The sequence below is a fragment of the Rousettus aegyptiacus genome, unplaced genomic scaffold (assembly GCF_014176215.1).
Source record: "Rousettus aegyptiacus isolate mRouAeg1 unplaced genomic scaffold, mRouAeg1.p scaffold_m13_p_13, whole genome shotgun sequence".
NCBI lineage: Eukaryota > Metazoa > Chordata > Mammalia > Chiroptera > Pteropodidae > Rousettus > Rousettus aegyptiacus.
Window position 1 is genome coordinate 15,906,994 of NW_023416288.1, and position 26,227 is coordinate 15,933,220.

At 37.1% G+C, this 26,227-nt stretch overlaps 1 protein-coding gene across 3 annotated transcripts in view; it reads left to right on the forward strand.

The window, feature by feature from the left end:
* CDK14 (cyclin dependent kinase 14) overlaps positions 1-26,227 on the forward strand; it is a 504,271-nt gene that overhangs the window by 308,341 nt on the left and 169,703 nt on the right. For all 3 annotated transcript variants that reach the window (XM_036230328.1, XM_036230330.1, XM_036230329.1), the window contains one exon: positions 2,897-2,990. In XM_036230328.1, the coding sequence (XP_036086221.1) occupies positions 2,897-2,990 (94 nt within the window). The remainder of the gene's footprint in view (positions 1-2,896; positions 2,991-26,227) is intronic.

Below are 26,227 nucleotides of genomic sequence, written 5' to 3' on the forward strand. Positions count from 1 at the left end.
AAAATAAGAGCTCTCAAACTGTATGACCTTCAGGCCTAAGAAAATGTCCATCTCTGCTCATAATGACAAGGAATTACCAAATTTTTGAAAAAATCTTGTTTTGAATCATAATAAAAATTATTTATATATTTGCAGCATAAATTAAATTGGGAAATTTTGAGTTTAAAAGAATTGAAAGAGGTGTAAACATGGGTGGATGTTTTGCTTACATATTACCATCCCAGGTAACTAATCCTAAAGTACAAGTTTGAACACAGTGCATCTTATGACAGCTTTAATTGTAATCTTCTGTGGCCAGTCCTTATTTTTGAAAAATTTAGACTAAGTAGATGATGATTGCATAACTATTCAAATTGTCAAGAGAAGCAACAAATTAAAGGAGACATTTTCTGAAATAAGATTATTTCTATCATAAGTAGAGACCTTAAGTGAATGAATTCTTTCTGAGTAAACTACTCAGGACAGTCAGCTTACTCCATCAAGAGAAAGAGCATAGGGCTCAATGGTGGGTTTGGAGGAGGGGGAGGAGGGGAGGGAAAGAAAGCCAGCAATAGTCCCTTTACATTAAATTGCAGGACTTTTATTGCTTTTTGGCATAAGGCAGCTTTAGTAATCAGTTATTCTGTTATGTTAATGTGTTGATATGTTTTTATACTTCTTCTTAATTTTCTTGAGCTTTCTATCTCTTTTTATAAATCCTTTAAATATAATTCTTTCAGCTTCATAAATGTACCCTAAGGCTTCTTTGAAATATTATGTCATAGGAAACATCATTAGAAATGAGAGTTAAGTCCCTTAGCTAGCTAAGCAGATAAGAGCTTATAGATGTGCTATATCATCACATTCCAACTGAGTAGAATTATAGCATAGATTTGTCTTTTAATTGTTCTAAGTATCATATTATAGAGATGACATAGACTAAGCACAAGCAGTTGTGAGAAAATTTCTGTAAGTAGCTCTGACAGTGTAATGGTTACCTCACCACGCCAGCTTAATTGGGTACACAGTGGGGACATCTGTGTCTTCTGCTTAGGGTCTTCATTCTCAGAGTTGCAGTTTGTGGTGGGAAAGAGATTAGAGGATACATTCTGAATGTAACAAAAGAGGAAGATACAGGTAGCTATCTGAGATCCAAGATATTTCATATGAACTTAAATAAAAAGACAATATAAATGTATGTCAGTAGTCTTAGAATTCTTGGCATAAAAATTTGGAAAACCACCGATTTGAAATTTTAGATCTAACTAGACATCCGAAGCCCCAATATTTATACAAATTGTATTTTAATATGCCAATAAAATAATTCTGTATGCCTGTGTTGTCTCTCAAGTCTTAAATAAAAATAATTTGTGTTAAAACCCGTCTTCCTAGAATACTGATTTTGAAAAAATTATTTTTATGACTTTAATGGAATTAGTTTTATGATATAAAGTAACATTTGTTTATTTTTTGTCATTTCAACTCTATATACTATTGGTGTTTAATCTGGATGGAAATTATGTGGTATAAAAGAGAAGAGATTTCTATAAATGTATTATTTCTTTAATTCAAAATATTGTTTACTTACAACTGTGATAACAACCAGGTCAGCTATAGTGATGTAGGTCTTTTTAACTGCTAGAGATCCTGATATAAGTTGAAGGCACAAGCGTTTGAATATAAGTACAGCAATTAAAGAAGTGTCCAAAAATATTCATGATTTTAAAATTAGTATACTTTCAGGAAATATAAACTCATTCAAAATAAAGCCATTAAAAGAAAATCCTGAAGGAGTGCTAGAAGATAGAGAGATCTAGCAAAAACATTGGGTTATCTGAACATCCAGGTCTTAGGAAGACGGGAACCAGGTCAATTTAGGGGACTTCATTTGCGGGAAAGTGGCCATTCTTGCTAGTTCTCTGCCATAAATGTGATTTATCCCATCTACATGTTCTAGTTTCTTTCCACCCTGCTCCCAGGTGACTTGTTCTTTAGAGTCCCAGCAGAAGTGTCTGTCTGACTGCCTATACTGTGGATTGGTTTTTCCTGTTGGGTTGTGTGCAGGCTGCTGTGGTCAGAAAGGCGAGGTCTCCTGATATGCTACTGGACCGCCTTGCTGCATGAGAACTGTGAGCATAGCAGGCTAGGCTAGGAGAGGAAAGCTTAACAAATTAAATCATAAAGGGAGCTGTCCTGTCTGCTGGAATGTTTCTGGAAGACCTCATGGAAGAGATGTGACTTAAATTAGATTATAGAGGTTGAGTTGGATTTACACATGAAGAACAAATAGATAAAGAAGAAGGGAGTTCTAGGTAGTGAAACAATTTGAGCCAAGTTACATTGGTTTATTCTTGGCCTGTGGGCAGACCATTCTGGCATAGAGATCCCAAGTGTAGTTGCATAAATCAATTACCTGAGTAGGCGGAGTCAATACCTGGGCTTCAACCTAGACTGATTGAAAGAGAATCTTTGGGGTTTGTGTTCAGATCATTTACAATATTTTAAAGTTTCCCAGATGATTTCGATGCAGAGTGAAGTGTGAACCTTGGACAGCTAAAGAGGCGATTACATTATGAGTTCGTGAAGTAGGGTTAGAAAGGATATTAGAACAAGACTATGGAGGCTTTCTATATCAGGCTAAGGAGTTTCTTGATTGTATCCTATAAACAAGGTGGAGCCACCAAGATTTACATTTTATTGATTTCCACCGTGTTCAGAGCCCAGTAGACAGGGCAGTAGATAGGGAGAGGAAGGAAAATTATGGGATCTAGGTATATGTGTCACAGACCTTGGTACTCATTAAATATATATTTATTTATTGTTTCTTCTCTGTAGGAGTAGATATTCTAATTCCGGATTTAGTTTTCTAATCAGAATATATTGAAATTTTGAAAGAATTCTTTCTTCTCTCTTTTAGGGGAGTTGGCTGCATCTTTGTTGAAATGATTCAAGGAGTTGCTGCTTTTCCAGGAATGAAAGACATTCAGGATCAACTTGAACGAATATTTCTGGTAAGTTCTTTACAGACTGCTTTTGAGAATTGGTTTCTAATTTGTCCCTTAGTGACACATTCTATCTACAGTGGTAGTGGAAAATAATTTTAAACAAATTTATTAGTTTTCACATTTAATTCTAACATATTTTGGACCTTTGAAAAAGCAATAAATCAGTTAACAAATATGTTTTTAAACTACTGCACATGGATGATATGCCAAAATGATAAAAGGATCTCAGATACAGCATAGAATAGTGGGTAAAAATGAGAGCTCTGAGAGAAAAACTGCAAATGATTTACATAGATCCCCCCTTTCATGTATGCATAGCTTAACTCCCTCTCATTCTCACCCACTTAAATGTGAGCTTTGATTAATAACTTCTTCCCATAAAGTAAAGCCTAGAAAGAGGGTGATGAGAGGAGAAGTATCTCAGCGGGGTCTTCAAAGTTGATATTATCAAAGGTGGGTCATGTTGGTAGCATGTAGCCTTGATAAAATGTATTGAGAGTGGCACTTTGCCTTTATGCTTTTCCTTCCAAACCCATAACCCCAGTCTAATCATGAAAAACATATCACATAGACCCAAGTGAGGGGCATTGTACAAAATACTCCTGAAAACTTCAACGTCATCAAAAACAAGGAAAACTGAGAAGCGTTCCTCGGTTATGATAAGTGTTCCACAGAATGTAAGATTTTAACAATAGAGAAAATTGGTGAGGGCTATACAGGAACTGTGTACTATTTTTCAAAACACTTCTAAAAGTATTCTAAAAGTAGAAATATCTAAATTTTTAAAATCTGAAAAATATCAAAATAAATGCAGGTTTATTATAACCTGCTCTGTCATCTTGGTCAACAAACTTAGATCTTGAGCCTTAGTTTCCTCCTGGGCAAAATGAGGTATAATACCACCTACCTCATCGGTAGCTTTGAGAAATAATTGACTTAATGTACATAAAGTGCTTTTAGAACCATGTATGTCACATAGTAAATACCTGTAAATATGTTATTATTTTTATCAAATCATTTTTATACCAAATATTTTTATTCAGTGGAACGTCCACATTAGCTAATATTCATATAAACATATTATTTAAAACATGGAAGAAGAGTGAAACAAATTAAGTTTTTTGTTAAAAAAATTCAAGCTGTATACATCGTTATAGTTAACCACATTATCATATTTTTTCTCTTCTTTAATAAAACTCTCCTACGAAATCACTGGGATGCATTTTAGTGTGGACCGTATCAAGAGAGGCACTTATTAGATTAGCATTCATTTTAGTTATGTGAGTCCATGCTTAAAAAAATGTAGCTTTCATAGTAAGCATAAGGATTGCAGTAGGTTTAGTAGGTATGGATTGAGACACCATTATTACTATGTTTACCTTGATGTCAGCATTAAAATGATGAGAAAAGAAGAATGGAAACTAGGAAGTCAAAGCACACATGGTTCTTCCATACACTGGTCCTATATGCCAGGCCTCCCTGCACACGCACAGCAAATGGACAAACAGTGGAGCCCCTAACATTATATAAAGCTTCCTCAAAGTGTTGTCCTATTGATTTATTCTTCCAGAAGCTGTATATAGCCATGTCTTTTCAATTTACTTAATTATTATTTGTGATCTATAAATATGTGCTGCCAGAAACATTCTTTGCACAGTTAACCTATTAATTATTAGAACTGAAAATCCTTAATGCAATAACATTTAAGTTTCATAAATCTATTGACTATTCTTACACATTGATCCCTTTGTCAAAACTCACGAAACATTTCTTTCTTCTGATTTGAGATTTCATTGAGCTTACAGATTATATGAGGAAGAAATGAAATAAAATTGAACATTCCCATTCGATAATTGTCTCTCTTTATTCATATTTTATGCCCTTTAGCAGAAATGTATGGTTTTCATAAATATTTTCTTTTCCTCTCTTCTATTCTATCCTTTATTTTCATTGATTTATTTTAAGTAACTTTTCTCTAATTGTTTTCTTAAAAATATAATAAACTTGTTCAAATATTGTAGCATTAAAAAAAAAGCAGGAGAGGGAATTTTAATGGTCCGTAATATGCATCACATAGATTTTTTTATGCCAATATGCGTCTTCAAATATTTAGCTTTTAAACTTATTTAAAAGCTCAAATATAATAATAATAAAACCATTTAATTATATTCTGAGAATAATTTCCTAAACTTTAGATTGTACTTAGCTGTTTATTCTCTGATAGCTGTTGAACAATGCTTATATAACCCTGTTAAATTACTGACTTTTATGCTAAAGTCATTAATTTATTATATTTATTATATCAGAAAACTTCAAAAAGGAATCTCATAGAAAGAAATATCTGCATTTATGCATTATTTCAGAATGAATTTAAAATAAAATGAAATGGTGATGCTAGAAATTAGATATATTTTATAGCGATAGAACCCCAAAAAATGAATTTTATGAAATCATAATTTATTGAGGTAGCTTAGTTAGAGCTTTATTTTCAATATTTTTTATAATGTAAGTATTTTCCAATAGTTACTGACCTGTTGGATTGCTTTCTGTATGTAGATTTTGCTATTATGTCTTATTTTTATGGCAGTAGTTTCCTAATTTAATGAGTATTCAGAGGCCTTTGAGCTATGATTAGGCTTTTAATAAATCAAAGAAATAAATTATTGTAAATTTCCCATGGGAATATTGATATATTAAACTACCATTTGCTCTTGTTAGAGCATAGAGACCCTTAAATGCCGATAAGCATTGTGAGTGATGGTAATAATTCCATCTTTTACTGTAGTTATTATACATGTCTAGTGCCCTTTGGTAATTAGCAGATAAATATCTATGTAAAACTGCTGCTTTTGAATTAAAATATTTTGTTTTACCCTGAAGAATTAGACATGATCTCAAAAAGAGAAATCTACAAACTTCTTTTGACAGTAAATGTTATCATCTTAAATATTTTATTTCCTCAACTGAATTGTTTAAATTTGCAAACGCTCGCTACACGTCATGTTCTACAAGTAGACTCCCTCAGGAGTTGTGCGATCAGTGGAAGAAGATGTTTTACTAACTCAATGTGGTTGAATCACAGGGAAAAAAAAAAATGCTTTTCCTTGGTGACCTTTTATGTCTGGTCTGAAGAGGAATTACTATTAAAATATAATTAAATCTGGTTTCACAAGCTTCTCACATAAACTGCCACAGACTCCTATAAAGCTGCTATTGTGTATCTGGCCTCTGGTAAAGCATTTCCAAGGAGATAATCGACTTTGAGAAGTTGTGAAACCTGGGATTATTTGGTCTGTTTTGTATTTTAATATAGGGATTAAGTCCGTTTATTCACCTGTGAACTGTATATAGAAAGGTGGTTAATAACTTTGAAGCACAAAATTAATAGCTTGTTACCCAAGTTAACTAATATAATTAGCTTCCACCTGCTGAGAATCTTTGTAACAAATGTGAAAGGCAACAAAGATCAGTCAGTAAAGCCTTTCTATTTTTCTTTTGAAGCTTTTCTTTTCCTCTTTCATTTTTTTTCTTCTTTGGTGAAAAGGAGCAGTTCACATTTTTAACAAGTCCAATGAATTCATTTCTACAACCTAATAACTCTTTTGATACATATAAAGTGAGCTAGCTATGCTATAATCTGAGATGTCACCATTAAGTCATTTTTCTTGAAAGAAGGAAAGTGATGGAATTTTGACAAATTATATTCAAGACACTTTGAATTGCCAGGTGAATGGGCACCTACTTCTCTAAGCAATAACTCCACTCTTAGGTGAAAGAGTGATTTATTTTCATTCCTTCAGCATTACCCATTTTTTAATGTGGCATGGTGTATACTATTCACCTTCATTAATTGCAAAAATAGTAGATGTATTCATACAGGTAAATATATATTCAGAGTGTCAAAATCAGTACTAATAAAAAAATCTGTATTCTGATCACATTATTCTGCATTGAAAAAGAAATCTGCTTGGTGGAACCCTGGGAATATGCGTCTCTTTCATTTCAGAACAGCTGAACAAATGACAGAGAGTGCTTGCACAGCTGTCTGAGACCTTTGAGAGATGCTTCTGGGCTTGTGTGGCTCGTGGAGCAATGCACAGCAGCCATGACAAAGGGGTTGGCGTGCTTCCATTTTAGGGGCCTGTCCTTGTTCTCTCTGCCTTTGAATGTTATAAACCCTGAGGGTCCCACTTTGTCCTGTCTCTGGGCTCTCTGGCTTGCAATGGAATTTCGTCTACCAGTTGTTCATCTATTGTACATTATTTGATTGGTACAGTTGTTAAAATGTTTCTCTTACACACACACACACACACACACACACAGAGTCAGAATTTCAGAGAGAGAGAGAGAGAGAGAGAGAGAGAGAGTGTGTGTGTGTGTGTGAGTGAAAAGAGCCACTTGCAACTTTGAAAGCTGCTACTAAGCCTGGCCTTTGAGTCAGATCTTTCCTTAAGCCTCTGTGTTTTGCAGTGGACTGAGTGTGAAGATATAGTCTGTAGACCCAATTCCAGCCCTTATTTCCCGATCTTGGCTAGATCTTAGCTGGAACCAATCAAGATTTCACGATTTACTGGGACAACCATGTAGCATATAAGAGAAGACTGACACTGACTCCTTAGGTGGTTGTTACCATCTCATGGGATGTAGCAGCCATGTTTTTAAGATGGAATATTGGTATTACCGATTTGTATCATCACCGCCTTATTAGATTAGGTCGAGGTCATTTCCGCCATACTTCAGCACACCCTCTTCAGCACAAGGTACGATGGAGATGTGATTTCAATAATGTCTTATAGCTCTAACCATTTTTAATTCTAAAAATGCATGATATTACAAGATTTTGCATAAAGGTCTGTGGATGTTTAAAGATAAAATTTCTAAGTAAATTTTTGTTAAGCATTGAAGAAAGTTTTGAAGTGAAGATTTGAGGTGGACTAAGGGAGACAGGGGACTCAGACAATGAGTGGTACAGGAGTGGGAGCCTGTCCTGTATGGGCGGAAGGGGAGATTGGATGTTCGAGACTGAACTTCGATAGACTGGGGCTTTTTATTTTATTTTACCAATAAAATAATAAGGAAACAGTACAAGTGTTTAATAAGAGTGTAATTCAAAATGACATTCTAGCACAATTCAAATAGTATGATATAATGATAAACTTAACCATATAAAGACCGACAGAGAAATAAGCAATATGTGATAGGGTGAAGGCTACTGAAAATATTGAACAGTAATTTTTAAAGTCAATTTTACAAAAATAAAGTGGGGGTGATAGGTTATTATACCTCCCACCTTGGAACAAATGCCTCTTTTAATTTGTACATGCTTCTCTCAAGGCTTATCAGTAGGAATAGTTACATGAAAATAAATAAAAATCACCATTCAGAGATAACCAGTGTTAAAAATTTTTGTATTTTCTTTTTCAGGTTTTCACAAATGGGTTAATAATAAATATATGGTTTTCGTATCCAGCTTCTCTTTATCATTACATTAAATAGGAAGCAGTTTCCAAGCCACTGAATATATACTTGAAAATATTATTTTAATTATACTATAATATCTTATAAATGGACCTAAATGTACTAACATATTGTCCTATTACTAGGTAATTTGCTTGCAGTTTTTATGCTGTAGTAAACATTATATATGTTCATCCCATTCAGTTGTTCTTTCAGCAGGATTATTAGGCATCTATTTTGTGCCAGGCACTGTGCCAACAGATGGTGGCCAACCAACAGACACAATTGAGCAAAGATTCAAAGTTAGAAAGGAGTCAGTTTCAACCTAGGGGAACTAAGTGATTACTGGGATCATTGAAAATAACAGAGATAATGAAAGAGACTGACTGCCCGTCAGTTCAGGGAAAGGAAAAAGAGAGCTCAAGTTACTGGCCGTTCTGTGACAGCTGGCGACCCTAGGTAGAGATGTCCATGCAGTACACAAAATGTACAGAATCACCCAAAGGAGACAGTGTTGGGTCCCAAACCATACTAGCTCTTGGCTAAGGAGAAATCGGAGGGGGAATGCAGCAGGGCACTACCTAAACCTTGGGGATGTTCACAGTTTGTGGGGGTGGGGCGTAGGTGAGAGTCAGTGCAGTGACACAAAAGTCAAGGTGAGGGCAGGCAGCAGAGAGTGCAGGATAAGAAAGGAGGGAAAAAAGAATCGCCCCCTCAAGGAAATAGTAGATACGCTCAGGTCTGTCCAGCCGGTGGGTGGGGAGTTATGAGGCCAGAGCCCTCCGCTTTCTGTGTTCCCTCAGCGTGTTCCTCACACTACCTGTGTAGTGTGTTGCACACTGTTCAGTAAATGCGTTTAGCCCAGAAGAAAAGAAGGGTTTCTTGCTGAAGAAATGGAAGAATCAACACAGAAAATACATCTGGGTTTAATTAGGAAAGTTTAGACTGTTGATGGTTTTCAAAGGAGACTTAAGATTTTCCTGTGTCTCGGAGATGCTGGGGCGAAGGTGGAGTAAAGAGGCACTGTTGTAGCTCCTCCACTCCTGGCTCTGCTTTCATTAAGATTTCGATTGTGAAATAGATCCCAGTGCTGAAAGGAAGGTCGAAAACCCCTGGACTAATGATACCTTAAGGTCTTCAAGAGTTCTATGATAATAACAGTCCATGCAGGGAAAAAATGATAGCAATCCAGTGCAAATGAAGATACTAGGGAAATAAAAATTGAATGACTCATAATGAAGACATTAGATAGATATTCTGATAAAGAACGTTCTGTGTTAATAAGCCAATAAAAATTTTAGTAGCAAACTTCAGTAGTGTCATTTGTCTTAAACAAAAGGACAGTGAGATATCCTCCTGTAGAAGAGCTAATCACATTAATTTGCAGAGAAGCTTCTATTTCAGATTAGCTGGCTGTTATACAGAGATTTGAATTAGCTCACATGGTAAAAAAAAAAAAAATGGTTTTTATACCAAAACATCATGAATTTACATTATAGTGTTACAGACTTTCTATAAATGAGAACGTTTCATGAAATCATTCATTTTCTCATTAAGTTATTCATTTCTTCACCAAATAGTTATTATGTGGTTATTATGGGCTAAATACTCTTCCATGTTCTGGGAGATGGCAGTGCACAAAGCAAAGCCCCTACTCTCATGGCACCTATCTTCCTGTCAAGGAAAACAGACAATAAGCAAATAAGTTTTGCACAGGAGATGCTACGTTACACATGGTGTTCTGGGGAATCTCTCATAGAAGGCGATACTCGTGCATTGGGTGAAGGTAGCGAAGGCATAAGACATGCTGACACCAGGAATCAGAGCATTTAGGTGGAGAGAATAGCAAGCAGTGTGTGCTTAATGATGATAATATGCAAATTGGAGTTCTCAAGCCTGGATTTGATAAATTAAGGATCATCCTTCCTAGTGCATCAAGGTGATTTCTAATACTCTTGTTACTTTGACCTCCTTTACATAAAGCATTTCCTTATATAAGTCCTGGCTATGGGTGAAGCATTAAAGTCCTGTATCTGTTGCTATTCAGACATCATATTGAGAGGATCAGCAAAGAGTTTGAGTGCACCTGTGTTCATGTTTCCAGAGGGAGTTATGCTGCAGCTAGAGATTTGGCTTCCTGATTTAGTTCACCAGAAATGTGGGTATAGAGAGAAGAAAGTGGGAAATGATTCTGTTTGGGGGAGTCGATGTTGATTTTAGAGGAGAGAACAGAGGAAGAATATCTGGAGGGCGAAGAAAGCCAGAGAGCACTTTTTCTGAAAGTCAAAAGTAGAATTTCAAAAAGAAGGTTTATCAACTGCATCATGTACTACAGTGAGGTCAGTGGAAATAGTGCTGAGAAAAGGCCACTGGTTGGTAACTCTGAGAGAGTAGTTCCACCAGTATTGGATTGTTAAAGTCAGATTACAGTCGTTTAAAGAATAAATGGGTAGTGAAACACTGGAAACATTGAGTGTGGACAGTGTCATTGAGAACTGGCTGACTGAAGAGGATTGGATGTTACTTGATGGGTATTTTTAAATTCAAGATGCTCAAGCTGTATAATATATATTTATAAACTAACGAAGGCTAGGATGTTTGTAAGATGAAACACCAAAGGTATAAGATGGTCTATTTGATGGATCTAGGGATTGCAATGGGCAAAAGTGGATGGGTGGAGGAGATGGTGTCTTGAAAATATGGATGAAAAGCTTTTCTGAATGATAAGAAAAAAAAAGGGCAAGAAGAAGGGGAGTATTTAAACAAATACTATAGATTAGGGAAGAGGCATTTGAAGGTGTCATGATCTGCCTGATTCTTAAATGAAAGGGAGGGGGAGTAGTCAACACATTTAAGTGCATGTACAGGGGCTGGCATTGGGGGACACAGGTAATATTTGTCATGCTGGCGTACTTATCAGGTGGTTTGTAACTGTGATGTGACAAGAGAAGGAGGTAGTTGCTGACCACATTTGTTAATCAATTATTGATCTGGTACATTATTATAGAAATAGAAATGCTGTATTTCCAATGTTTGTTATTTGTAATAGCTTACCTTCTTATTAACATAGGATTGCTTTTTAGGCGTATCTATCTTATCTGTAAATATTTCCCAATAGTAATTTTTACCAAAGCTTTTCCGGAGGTAGTGGTTCATGTCCGTGGTCTAACAGTCTTGAAAATGTGTTAACCTAATATAGCCACATTTTGCTTATACATGACTTCATGGTTAGTATGCGACCATTTACTGGCAGTTGCAGTTATCCCTTGTCATGTAACCACCTCAAAACTCTGGGTTAAATAAAAACAGTCATTTTTTTTTTTTTTAATTACCTGTCACAGTTTCAGGGACAGGAATTCAGAAGGTGCAGGCCAGGCAGCTCTGGACACGGGGTCTCTCATAAAGTTTCAGACAGATGATGGGTGGGGCGGAAACAGTCAGAAGTCGGAGCAGCTGAGGACAGCACAGACATCTCTCTCTTCATAGAGTCCTGGGGCCCAACACAGATCCTCTCCATGGGGGCTAGTTTGAGCTTCCTCAGGGTGCAGTGGTTGGGTTCCAAGGTGAGTGTCCTGAGATGACCAGACGGAAGCTGCATGGTTTCTCTTAGCCTCAGAAGTCGTGCAGTGACTCTCTGTTCATCAGATCCTCACCTAGAATCTAGGAGAGGAGACATAGACCCTAGTTCTAGATGGGACGAATGTCGAGAATGCTGAGACCATGTTTTAAAAGTCCAAAGTTGAAATCATGTAAGTTTTCATTAGGGCATATCACCAAGTTAAGCGGATGAACATCTTTTTAGGAAAAAAGTCTGGGAAATAATTTTTTCAAGCTTTTAAATCTTTTGTCATTTTCCCCATATTCTTTATAGCCATCACAATACTGCTCCCCATGATAATGTGAAGTGTGAATTGTCACAGTGTTATTTGGTGGTCATGAGATCCCTCATTTGCTCACCCTTTTCTTACTTGTTTGACTAACGAGTTCACAGATGTGTCAGACTGAAAAAGATGGTGAAATACTGCCATAGTGTGACACATCTGAGGCAAGCGAGGAGGTGGTAACACTCCTTAGCATAAAGTAGGTTTTTATAACTCAAATTGCGCCTTAATTTTTTTTTTTCATTTGCTACATGTCTTTTATTCCCCAGCATATCACATATGTTATCTCTTGTGGTAGGGAGCATCTGAGAAGCTCTCCCAGGGCTCCCCAGCTCCTGGTATTTATGCCCTTTATCGCCTCCCCTCGAGTGTGGGCTGGACCTAGAGACTGGCTTCTAATGGATAGACTGGCAAAAGTGATGTGATATTACTTCTGAGACTAGGTTACAAAAAGATTATTACTTCCTTCTTGCTCGCCCTCTCTTACTGTCTCCTGGGCTCACTCTGAGGAAACCCAGCTGCCCTGTTGTAAGTTACTCTGTGGAGGGACCCTCATGCCGAGGATATGAGGTTTCTGATGAAGACCTGAGGCTTGGCAGCAGCCGTGAGTGTGAGCTTGGAAGTGATCATTTCCCACCCAGCAGTCCTGCGAATCCAAAGTTATAGGTAACAGTTTCATTGCTACCTTGCGAGAGACCCTGGAGCCCCAGCACCCAGCTTAGGTGCCCCTGGATTCCTGACCAACAGAAACAGAGATAATACATGTTTGTTACTTAAAGCCGCTACATTTTGTATTAATTCCTACCATAGCAATAGGTAACTAGCACATCTGCTTCGATCCCATGACCAAGAAAGGGTAGACGCTATTACTGTTGTTTTATAGCTGAGGAGATTCTTCAGAGAGTATGTGAACTTGGTTAAGAAGGCATGTTCGGTAAGTACCAGAACTGAGACTAATTCTAAATCTGCTGACCCTTTCACCAAAAGCCCTTTGGTTTTGTAGTTGTTTGGTTGGTCATTTTTGCTCTGATTCAAAACCAGGAGTTTGAGCAAGATGACTAGAGAATCATTTTCTGAATACACATTTTTGGGCCCCACTCTAGGCCTGTGAATCTGAAACTTGGCATGGGCCTCTATGTACTTAAACCAGCAAGCAGGCCTTGGTTGATTTAAGAAATCCACTCTACAAGATGCTTGTCATACTTCAAAGTGTTACACATGCTTTAAATTTTCGGGTCTGATGTAGCCACCTCAACTGCAGACACACTATCCAGAATACAGAAATTGTTATTAAGTCAGTCTAAATCCTGTGTTTCTTACAGGGATACTTTTGATATAACCCTCTAGGGGCACACCCTTATAACAAATATATTGGAGGGTTTCTTTCACATGGCTTTGTGTTAATATTATTAGGTGACTATTATTAGAATTGCATACACAAGCGAATGAAAGTCTGTAATCATCACTATAACTTTATTATCTGGCCTGATCACTTGATTAACATTCTGGTTCCTTTCCTCATTTCGCAACCTAACTTCTCTTATACCTCAGAAGACTTTACCCGCAAGGATAAATCTGACCAGGTTGTTAATTTTATTATGAGGCATAAGTTCATTTAAAATCTGACCTTGTGTCATCTTCTGCCCAACCCCCTGCAAGGAAAAAAAAAAAAAAGCCTCCTGTAAACATTCAATCCTAAATTGAGCTCTTATGTCTCATTATCATATATCTTGATAGAAAGCTATTGCTGTTTGGTTAAAATTTATCATACAGAATAATCTACCCAAATCATTGGAGCATGTCCACTAGAGAACACTTTTATCCTAAATCTGATTAACAGATTATCTGACCTTGTCCTTTATCTCCCTCATCTCTTTTGAACATGACAAGCCTATGTTTTCCAGGTGGTGTGGAGGCAATGGCATTTTTGTATTCTTTCTAAAATCTCTTTATCTGTGAGTTGAGTTGTACTGGAAAAGTGTTGCTAACTCTCTGTTTTATTTTATTTTTAATTAATTAATTTTTTTACATCTCAAACTTATTTATTTTATAGATGGAAGTTTGTAACACCCCCCTCCCCGCCCTGAACTGTGCTTTGGCAGCCACCAGTCTGTTCTTTGTATCTATGAACTTGGTGTTCTGTTTTGTTTTGTTAAAATTCCACATATAGGTAAAATTTTATATTTGTCTTTCTCTCCTGATTTTTTCACTTAGCATAATGCCCTCAAGGTCTATCCATGTTGTCTCAAGTAGCAAGATTTTATTCTTTTTTTATGGCCAAATAATTATGTGTTCATATATATTTATACACACACAACATATATATATGGAACATTATATACACACATATATGATAGAATATCATTTTCTTAAGAACTGTTTATTTTAAATGTGCCATTCAATTAATTTTTTTTTTTGATATTGTGTCTAATATAAGCCTAGGCTTCTCTTAGTTTTGAAGAACTCTAGATATTAAAATTGCCAGTGAACTTGAGTTTCCGCTTGGGAGTTTATTCTTCTCCAGGATAAGAGCAAATGTTGGTGTCGTGCCTTACCTTTCGTGTTGGCCACTCCCTGGTAAAGATACAGGAATTGGTTTAAGGACACATCCTCTGCTATCAGACTTCTGTGTCTTTACATCTGCCAGGAATTTCTATTCTCCTATCTCTAATGTCTAAATAGAACTCATCTTTCTAAATATTAGCAGTGTTTACCCATCCAGTGAATTTTTCTCTGATTTCTCAATTACGAATTCTCTCTCCTTCTCCTAGACCTCTTGGTTTCTTTACCTAAACCTCTCTACTGTCTCCTTTCGACCTCGTAGTGCCATTATTTTTGCTATTTTTCCCCCAATAAAGGTTAGGATTTGGGAGTAGGCGTGGGGGAGAAAGGAGTACTTTGTGTGAATCGAGCATTAGCACATACCCTGACACTGCAGAAATAGACTTCTGATAATAGAATTATTGCATTTCTTAAACTTCAGTGTGTTCTTTTTTTTTTTTTCTTTAATTAAAATTGTTGGGATGACATTGGTTAACAAAATCAAATAAGTTTCAAGTGTATGATTCAACAGTACATCATGTATGTTGCATCATGTATTCACCACTCGAATTTCCTTCCATCTGTGTTTTGTTTTTTTTTTAACAATGCATCTTTTAGGGGAACTCTGTGGGGCTGACATTAAGAACCACTTTAAAAATTAAAAATTAAAGACGATTTTCTTTCTTTCATTTTTTTTTTGTGTTTAAAAATAGCTATGAGTTCATGTTTTCTTTTAGTTTCTCGTTTCGTGTTTCTTGTTCTAGTATGTAAATCACTTTTATTTAGCATTCAGATGTATAGTTCATTTTATTGAAGCTTAGTAGAACAAATTACTATTGATGTGCTCTAATTAAAATTTAGTATTAACAATGTTTTATGTTTGCCATGTGAAAAGTAAATAGATGAAAGGTGTTAATAAAATCTATTTTGGAGAATAATGGACTCATTTCTCAGATCCCATCTTATTCCCAATAAAATGAAATATTGTTTCTCATACAGAGTAGTGATGCACGCACATTTCAATCTGATTGTTGACTCTTTAGATGTGATTCATTTCATTCAGCAGTTGTGATATGCCCAGCAGTGGACTTCAGTGAAGTTCTACTTGGAAGAAGTTTGGCATGATTTTCATTGAGTTTTCTTTTTAGTACTCAGTACTGAGAGTGCCAGTCTAAGGAAATCAGGGAGCTAAAATCATAAGGGAACTAAATATGATTGCCAATTCCTTATTAATTTTCTTCTTTATAGTGAAAATTATGTTTAGACACAAATAATCAGGTAGTGTATAGGATAGCTCATCTCATAATTGTGAGCTTCCTGCTGTACCACGGTGTCAAATTGGATGTGAAATGGGAAAGGCATTATCTTTAGTGAAACTATAATCCTCTATGTAGAAAAAAAAAACCCACGTTAAATTTAATAGTGTTTGCTCATCTTTTCAAAGATTAAGCTCAATTTTTATAAACAAGAAAAGATGCTATTATACGGGAAATCTCTGTACTTTCCACTCAATTTTGCTCTGAACCCGAAATTGCTCTATAAAATAAAATTAAAAAAAAAAAAATTCTGGAGATCAAAGCAGAATACTGTCTGCAAAATCCACTCTCCTATTCTGAGTCAATAGTAAGATTCCACTTTCAGAAACTACATCTTATTTCTGTCAGTGAGTCAGTATGTGGAAGGGAATAGACACAAGCAATAACAATGTTTATTGCCAGGCAATTGAATGGAAGCTGTGCTAGGTGGAGCAGGGTCGTCAAAGGTAAGTAAGTGCCATGTCCTGATGCAACATGGCTAGCAGCACAGTAACAAAGTCAAAATGATAGTTATTACGTTGGGGGGAGGACATAAGGTTGGAGGGGCATTGCTGATGATCATTCTTCTTCCCCTGTATTTAAATTGGTATGAATTGGTTAATATGGGGAGCATTCATTTATTTGAACAGATCTGTATTAACATTATTTCAAAAAAAGGTAAGAGGTGCTACACCATATAGTCCATCACACAAACTCAGTGGCTTTAATAGAAATTAGTGAGCTTCTTACCTCCAAGTTTTAAGATAAAAATGTGGTCTCTACATCAAAACATAAATATTTTCTGGCTTACAAATATTTAATTATTATTTACTAGTAAATAATTCTGTCTCAGCCATCATTTAGCATTTCTTTAATACCAATTTGAAAAAAAAAAAGTTAGGCATACCATGAAATGATTTTATTTTCTCTACTGATATATGTGTTTCTCTATATTCTAGTTTCCAAAGTAATGATTTTATACTACAAGAAGCAAGCTGGGGGGCAGGGGAGAGGGTAGCTGTTGTTTTTAAATAAACCAACTGCTTGCTATTCCTTTACTCAGAAAGTTAGAAAGCTGAATGCAACACAACAGAATGCTCGTTTTCTCTTGCCTTTTGAATTACCTTCCGCTAGTAGGCCTGCAGCCCAAGAACTGTCAGATACTAGGAATCTAGCCTGTAATTTGAATTTAGTGTTCGAAACTCTATATTAAGGTAAAAGGAACTACAAATATGTCTACCAAAACCTACTTCCATTTCACTGCTCAGTATTTATTGTCTCTTCTCATGTGATCCTGCCCCCGAACAGCTGTGCTTCATTTTCGCTGATGTGCACACTTACTCCAGATTATTTCCACTGATGTCGGCCAGGCCTGACAAGCCAAGCCTTATGTTTATAGCACTGGGATAGAATCCAAGAAAATATTAGAAAGATGTGGCTACTCCTGCAGGTACAGGACAAGATGCGGAGGTTCCCATTGGTAGAAGCAGTTCATCGAGGTGTTCTCCAAGGACGAAGACCAGCCTTGTTTTTTCCTCCTACATATCAGGAAATGCTCTTTGACCAATTCTTGCAAGCTGCCTGTAAGAATATTTAGGACACGTTTTAGAAAGTAGAAAAACACAAAAATGAGCATTTTTTTAAAGAGAGTTTCTCAAACCCTTAAAAAAGGAGATATCCTAGGCGAGGTCTTCATATGTAGTGACAATGTCAAAAGAAAAGCTTGTAAAGGGAACAATTCATGACACCACTGTGTGCTTCGGGAAACTCAACATTTTAACTAAGAGGGTGACACATTTTAAAAATCATGCATTTCTAAATCTTTTATTTATTTGTTTGACCTTCACTGGAATAAAGCTTATGGGAGATCAGTTTTCAGAAATATGTAACCAAATAAAGGGACAGCAAGAACAAATCAGCAGGCAAATGTATTATTATTTTTTTTTTTATTGTTGCTATCGGTTTTGGTTTTTTAGTCTTAACATTTCTGAAAACTCAGTATTTTACATTCTTCATAAGCTTTTGGTTAGAAGTGCTTCCTTTTCTTTTTTTCTAGTTCAACAATTTATGATACAATTTTATGGATTTTTAAATATTGTGAAGGCATAGTATAATGTCTAGGATAACAGATTAATTACCTTCTTTTTCCTTAAGGGAGCCCAGTAAGAATTTGAAGACATATCGGTGCTGATAGCTTACCCTGAGGTCTATGTATTCTACCAAAAATACTGAAAAAAGGGAATGCTGACCTGCTGCTGGCTCTCAGCCGCAGCCTTGATAATACCAGCCTGTTGTTTCCAAGGATAAGATTTAAAAAAAAAAAAAATTGCTCTGTAAAGAAAGAAGAAAGAAATTAAGAGATTTTATCCTCACTATGTTATAGATAATCTCCTGGAGAAGTGATGTTGTGATAACGAAAACATGAAGGTACCTTCAGTAGTAGCTCAGCTTTTTATTTCCTCCTTTCTTGGAAAAGGCAATAGCTTTTTCAAAAGTGAATATAAAAAGAGATTTTCCTTTTATCCTATTACTCTGTACTTTAATCAGAAGATTAATATTTAATTAATTCCACTGAAGTCTCAGGGGGGAAATTAGAATATGTTGCAGTAATTTGTGTATTCACCTCCTAGCAGTGTTGGAGGAACAAAGCTGGCTGACCTGATGTTTGGTACTGCCTCCATTAACATAATCCACACATAAATATTTTCTGTAACTGTAGCCAGCAGAACTTAAACCCAGTTGTTGTCTTTGAAGCTCTTACTCTTGGCATTACACTGTGTTTAAGCCATGTATAAGAGATATAACAATTGTCTGTAATAAGTTTGTGGAACTTATATCTCCAAGTCATGATAGATAGTAAATATGAAAGTATGTCTGGGGTGGCTCCATATTGTAGTGGTTAGCACGCCTGCTGTACACGTAGGAGGTCCTGGGTTTGCGCCCCAGGTGGAGCCACAGACCATACCCCAGGTGCACCAGGCCCCTCTAGTGCACTGGGGGTGCCTGGCCCCAGGTGGACGCCCCACCCTAGGTGGATGCCTCGAGCGTGTGGGAGGAGACGCCCCGCCTTCAGAGATCCAGTTCTTAAAGGGAAACAGCAACATCCATATGTCTGGTGGAAGTGGGGGGCGGGGGAAAAGGGGATAATTAAAGTGGGAGGAAAAAAAAGTATGTTAAGGATTTTTTAAGATAAAATTTGGAATTAAAGCCCATGATCTCTGGACTGCCTGTTGGAAGACCTGACTTCTAGTCTTTATTTATAATTGGACATGCTTAAGCATGATTCATTTATTCACCTATATAATGAGGCTAGAGTGTCTATAACTTTCAAAAAAACTTTTTAGTAATGTAGTTCTGTTTTGAAATAAATCTCACCTATAATCCTGAAACCCCAAATCCCACCTCCTCGAAGTCCCCACCCCACGCCCCCAACCAACATAGCCCTCTTGTCGCTCTAAGAAATAGTATAACTTCAAGAAACATAGTATGAGAACTATAAATGGAGAGATGTTTCATGTTCATCAACCAGGAGACTCAAGGTTGTGAAGTGTCCAAAACTGATCTCCAGATTTAACCTGTTGAGAGAAAGAAAAGATAAGGGAACAACTATAAGGAAGGTCCTGGCTGAAAATCTAAAATAAAGAGCAACCATGTTATGTATCATATTGGTGAGGATCAATTCAGACTTTTTCTTTTAGCCTGAGAAGAATATGAGCAAGATCAATGGGAGGACAAATCAGGGACTTAAAAATCTGGATTTTGAAGGAAGCTCTCATGTTTCCTTAATAAATATCAAGTTGATGTCATCTTCTGGTAGTTAGTTGTTGGTAAGTTGGTTGCCTTGAAGCTTAAAGGACACAAGAGGAGGTCTGGTATGCAGTGTGCCAGACCAACAGTGAGAAATGAATGATGAAATTAAGGAAGAGCATTGAGAGACAACTTGAGGTTTAAAGTTGCTACCTTCTTCAATGGATGACTGACAATCAGGGTCCAGTCTGGAGTTAGAAACCACACTGTAATTTAAACCAGAGCGATTTAATATAGAGAGTTATTAACTATTAATAAGAGATTTGCTGTTAAGAAGGTATAAAAGAGAATTCTAAAGAATATCCTAAGGCTGACAGATAGGACTCAAGGAAAGAACAAACTTCGAAAGGGTCTCCAACCCAAGTTTGGGGGTTCAGACCTCCGTGGAAGAGGTGTGGCTGCAGCCTACTGGATGACAGAGAAGCTCACTGAGTGCCCTGCGCAGAGCTGGTCCATAGCTAGAGAACAGAAGCTGATAGCATGGAACTTCTAACCAAGACCAGCAAGCCCTCCCCTGGGGTGCCGGTGGGCCTAGGCCGGTGGGCAGGGCATTGCAAGCAGGAAAACCTTTCCTGGTTCTGGCATGCCGGCAGGGGACTTTCGGCTGGGGCTGGAAAACTAGAAGGTGAGTGCCACTGTGTGGCATGGCATGTGCACTCTGGGGGTCTGGTGCCACTGGATCAAGCTAAGGTCCTTCCTCCTCCAAGGTCTCTCCAGCACCATCTACTGACAAAACTTAACATCGTACCAGCTGGCAAGGGAGAAATAGTCCAGTATCACAAGTAGACAATGGAAAGTACATTTGGAGCTGAGTGGCATAACATTGATAAAGGAGATATTTCTGAACTTCTGCCCTGGGTACTCATTAACTATTTCAGGGACTTTATTTCCTTTTAAGTCACACATGAATACATATTTCATTATTAAATGGTAGTTTTATTAGTAAACAGGGGAGAAAAGCATCTTACACATTGTGCATCAAAGGAAGAGCCAAATTATGACTCCAGTCCCGTTGGAATTCATGGTCAGGGAGCCTAAAAACTGCTACACTTGGATAAAATGATACATTTTGGCAGAATTTTGAAGTTTACAATTTCACATTCCAGGGTGTGGCCACTGTACCATTTTGACACAGAATTAGCATCTATAATTAATGTTATGTAAAACGAAGGCCTGTGAGGCAGAGCCCTAGGAGACGGTTCCTTGTGAGGCAAATAATATTTTTAGGACCAAACCGGATTTTTCTTTTAGGGTCCACATGGAACTAAACAGATGGTGATGTGGGCGGTTGTGGTTTGAGATCTGAAGCAGTTCGTAAAGACACCCAGTCTTGTCCTCGTCCCGCCCTGGAGACGGTGATGGCTATAGGCCGGTTCAGGCGACTCTGCTGCAAGGTGGCATCAGGCATCCCTGTAGGCGGACACTTGCTGGATCCTGCAGGCTGGCAGCACCCTAGACTAGATTGCAGGGCAGCTGGGAACTCGGGCTGCTGGCACTGCTCGGAATTAGCATAACCATGCCTATTTTAATCTGAAAAGGAACTTGGAAATTTTTTCCACCACAGCTCTCTTTAGTTCTTAAAGGTGTATAACTTAATGTTGAACCTCTCTTCCCCATAGATCCCCCCCCCCTTTTTTTAAATATACTATTCTGTCTGCTCCCTCGGCTGCATTTATCCATAAATAGGAAGGAGGGAGACAGTCATTTAACATGCTCATGTTTTTTCCTCCAGGAAAATATTATGCATTCTCCTGTATACAACACCTGTATTACCAAATTTATTTCCTTAAGTTGATTACATCCATTGTTCTTACTTTTTGTTCTCCATATCAATATCCTGTTCCATTTATTTTAAATGTATTTGATCTTATTGTCTTTTTTTTTGATTTATTAAATTGAAAAGCACTCCAAATTCTACTCTGCTATGGAAGTATGTAAATGTAAAAGTTAAAATTCTCTCCAGCCTATGCAGTCATTCAGATAAATAGTATGTGTTTTGTGAGTGATGTGCTTTACCAAAAACTGTTACAAACATTGTTTTCAACTCGCCCCATTTCATTTTAACTGCCGCATGACAATCCACTCTATGGCTGTGGTGTTCCCAGTTTTGTCCCTTCGTGGAGGGGAGAGCCTGCTGTGGTAGCACCCTGGTTTACACCCACAGCCTCATACGTTACCTCTGCAGAAAGGATTCCTACAAGAAGACTGTTGGGTACACTTTTTTGAACATTTTTATACATTTTGATAAACCATCCTCCAAAAATGTTGGCTCAGTTGATGCTCCTGTCAGCAACGATGCGGCTGTGATGCCAGCATCACTGACTGCCACCTAGTGCTGCCCCTTCTCCCGCCTGGGCTGGTTGGCACCTGAGCCAGCCTCGGTGTTCAGCCCATGATTTGCTTTCCTGAGATAGAATTATAGAGGAGGAAAAATTGTTTTCCCTCTACCAGTCTGATTTCTTGGCTGAGACCCTTGTAGTGAAAGACAGGTTAATAAGAGAAAAACAGAAGTTCATTAACTTGTATACCTCGTAAATATGTGGGAGACACCCAGAGAAAAATGAGTACCTTTTCCAAGATGGCTTAGAATTCAGACTTGAATACCTTCTTAATTAGGAAAGGAGAGAGGAAATGTAGGCCTCTTGGAGGAGAGTAAATGATTTTGGGGAAAGACGAATGGATCCTTAGAAGAACAGGTGAGAGGTATGATAATTTGACAGAGTTTAAGTGTGGGGTCAACTTGTAGTCTCCTCTCCTGTGGTAAGAGTCAATCTTCCCTGGTAGATGGAACTTCCTCCCACACCGGGGGATGAATGACATTTGAGCTCCTTTTGGAAGATCTATCCTTAGGCAGATAAAGGCAATTCAGAGAGAACTCCTCCCTGATTTTGCTGTTTTTCAAGTACCTGGAGCCCAAAATAATCAAATACTAAAGCAGCATATGTGAGAGTGACATGTTCTGCTACCCTTCAGAATAAACCCAACATAGGCTTGTTTCCTATCTTAAATGATTTGCCACGGTAGCATTATTCCCTGGAGACTGTATTCAGACCAGATCTTCGTGGGAATTATCATTGCATATGCTATGCTTGTAATAGGGTGTGGGTCATACCACCAAATTAATTAGGATCAGTTTTCTTCATCCTGTGGAATGGGAGGTAAAGTTATGATAGTTTTTTTTTTCCTAAACTGTATACATTTCCAGACAGAATACTGCTAGACACATTTATAAAATGTATAACAATCAGATAGCTGTTACCAGTAATTGGCAGTCAAACAAATCCGCCACAGTTACAACCACCCACCACAGGAGCAAAATAAATTTGTTATTTTTCCTTTTTTCTCAGATGAATAGAAGCCTCAGATTCATTTCAGCTGGGTAGAATGAAAAAGCCTTTAAGCTAGCAGCTGTCAATAAACTTTTTTTTGTCCTCATAAAGACAATATAACATCAAAAGCAGTGAAAACAGTAGGGAGGGGAAAAAACTGAACAGCTACTTTAATTTCATTTTCACATATGTCCTAATTTTTGTCCATCAGTCAGTATTTTAATGTGGTTAAAATTCTTTTATGTATATAATTTTACATTCTGTTTTTCTACTTTAAACATGACATTTATTAGATATTTTAAGTAATTGCTGCAGGCTGTGTGGTCGTGGTGTGCTGGTAAAGATGGTGGCGGCCTCCCCAGAAAAGACAGTGCCACTTTAAGTGTCCTATTACTAGACTAGGATTGCTCTTTCTGGGCACACCAGAGGTTTAGAGAATTTGGGAACACAAGCCAGGGTAGGGGGAAAGCCAGAAAACAGGGATGGCGGCAGCAGCAATTTATTGCAGTAATTCCACTCAGGATTTTGCTGTGTGGCACATCACAAAGCTCTGCTTACGCCAGGAGAAGCCAGCTAGCAGCCTGAAATTGTGAATTTAGAGTGGCTGGAGGGATAATCAGAGTAATCAAGGCTGAGGGAAAGACAGGCAGGTGAGGAAAAATGAACAAACAGCTACCTAAACAAGCATCACAGCTTTTGATTCAGAAAGGCCAAAATGTAACCTTCTCAAATTTCGACTACATTTGAGGTCATTCTTTGAAGTTTCTTGTGTGCCGTTAATTCTTCTCCTTCCTTCCTTACTTCTTCCCTTGTATTTTCATTTTTATCTTCTGATGCCTAATTGGCAGTAACTTTTTTTTTCTAAAAAACTTAAAATTATAATCTCAAAGGTACTGGAGCATATCACAGTGACTGAAGGAGAATTTGTGATTTGAAAAAGCATGTTCAGTTACCTTCTCTTTGTCCTGTCAGAATACTTAATTACTTCTGAAATTTTAAATAACATTTATGGAAAGATGAGTATTTTATATTTAAAAGAGAATTTTGATTTAAATAAAGTTGTAGAAACAGAATACTGTAACAAGTGTTTGTACTTGCATTGTATGCTAATTTTTTATATTTTAAAGAAGACTGTGTCTCTTTTAAAAATTTAATTGTTTTTGAGGTATAATTGACATACAATGTTTAAAGTGCACTGAGGTCAACAAATGCAGGTCCACATTCTTGGTGAAAGATGGAAAGCACAGAATTTATTTTTTTTTTATTATTATTATTATTATTATTATTATTATTATTATTTTTGGCATTTAACCTGGCTCTTAACAAAGATCGTACACATCATTTGTCTTAATTAGGTTCCCCTAAAAGCAAAGTCTAAGACAAGGGCTTGGATACAGATGGTTTAACTGGGAGATGGCCTAGGGAATAGGAGGGACAGAACAGGAAGTGTGGAAGAGGACAGGAGAAAGGAAAACAAAATGGAGATGTGTTATTAAAATTACCACATGATCTTATTTATATGTGGAATCTAAAGAGCAACATAAATGAACTAACGAAACAGAAACAGACTCATAGACACAGGGAACCACCTGATGGTTGCCAGCTGGGAGGGTGTCGTGGGGCTGGGTGAGAAAAGTGAAAGGGATTGAGGAGTACAAATTCGTAGTTATGAAATAGTTACGGGGGTGTAAAGTACAGCATAGGGAATATAGTCAATGATATTGTAATAACTATGTATAGTGCCAGGTACGTACTAAGCTAACTGGGGGGATAGCTTCATAAATTATATAAATGTCTAATCGCTGTGCTGTATACCTGAAACTAATATAAAATAATATTGAACATCAGCCAAAATTGAAAAAAATAAAGATTACTGTGGACAAAATAAAAGTGTACAATATAAGTTTTGCCATGAAACCATCTCCACAATCAAGATAGCAAACATACCCATCATCCCTGAAAGTTTCTTCATACCTCCTTGTACTTCCTCTAGCCCTTCCCTCTTTCCCCCTCCATCTCCAGGGAACTACTGATCTGCTTTCTCTCACTATAGATTAGTTTGCATTTCTTAAATTTCGTATACATGGAAATATAGAGTATGCACTTTTTTTCTTTCGGGGGCAGGGCTGTGGTGTTTTTTCAGTGAGCATAATTAGATTCATCTATGTTGTTGTTAGTGTCAGTAGTTCATTGTGTTTTATTGCTGAATGGTATTGTGTAGATATACCACAATCTGATTATCCATTCACTTGTTAAGATATTGGCTTGGTATCGAATTTTGTTGTTTCTATTTATTACAAATAAAGCTGCTGTGAATAAATCTTTACATGGACACTGTTTTCTTTTCCCTTGGGTAAATATCTAGGATTGGAAAGTCTGGATCATATGATGGGTGTATGTTTTAAAAAAAACAAAACAAAACTTGCCAATCTGTTTTCCACAGTTGTACCATAATATTATAGCGGGTCCCATCCTTTTTGGCACTAAGGACTGGTGCTCCTATGCGAGTCTAATGCCTAATGATCTGAGGTGGAGCTGCTGCTAGCGCAGGGGAGTGGCCACAAATACAGACGAAGCTTTGCTTGCTCACCTGCCGCTCATCTGCTGCTCATCTCCAGCTGTGCAGCTTGGTTCCTAACAGGCCACGGACCAGAATCAGGAGTTGGAGACTCCTGCCATATAACATTGTCAATAGCAGTGTATAAGAGTTCCAGCTCCACATCTTTAATCTTAATTTTAATAAATTTGTTCTGATATAGTGGTTTAATTGTATTTCTCTAATTGACTAATAACATTGAACATCTTTTCGTGTACTTATTTGATATCCATATGTCTTCGGTGTTTGAATCTTTTGCTTACTTTTTATTGTTTTTTTTTTTAATGATCATTAAGTTTTGAGAGCTTTTAAAATATATTTTGGATAGAGAACTTTA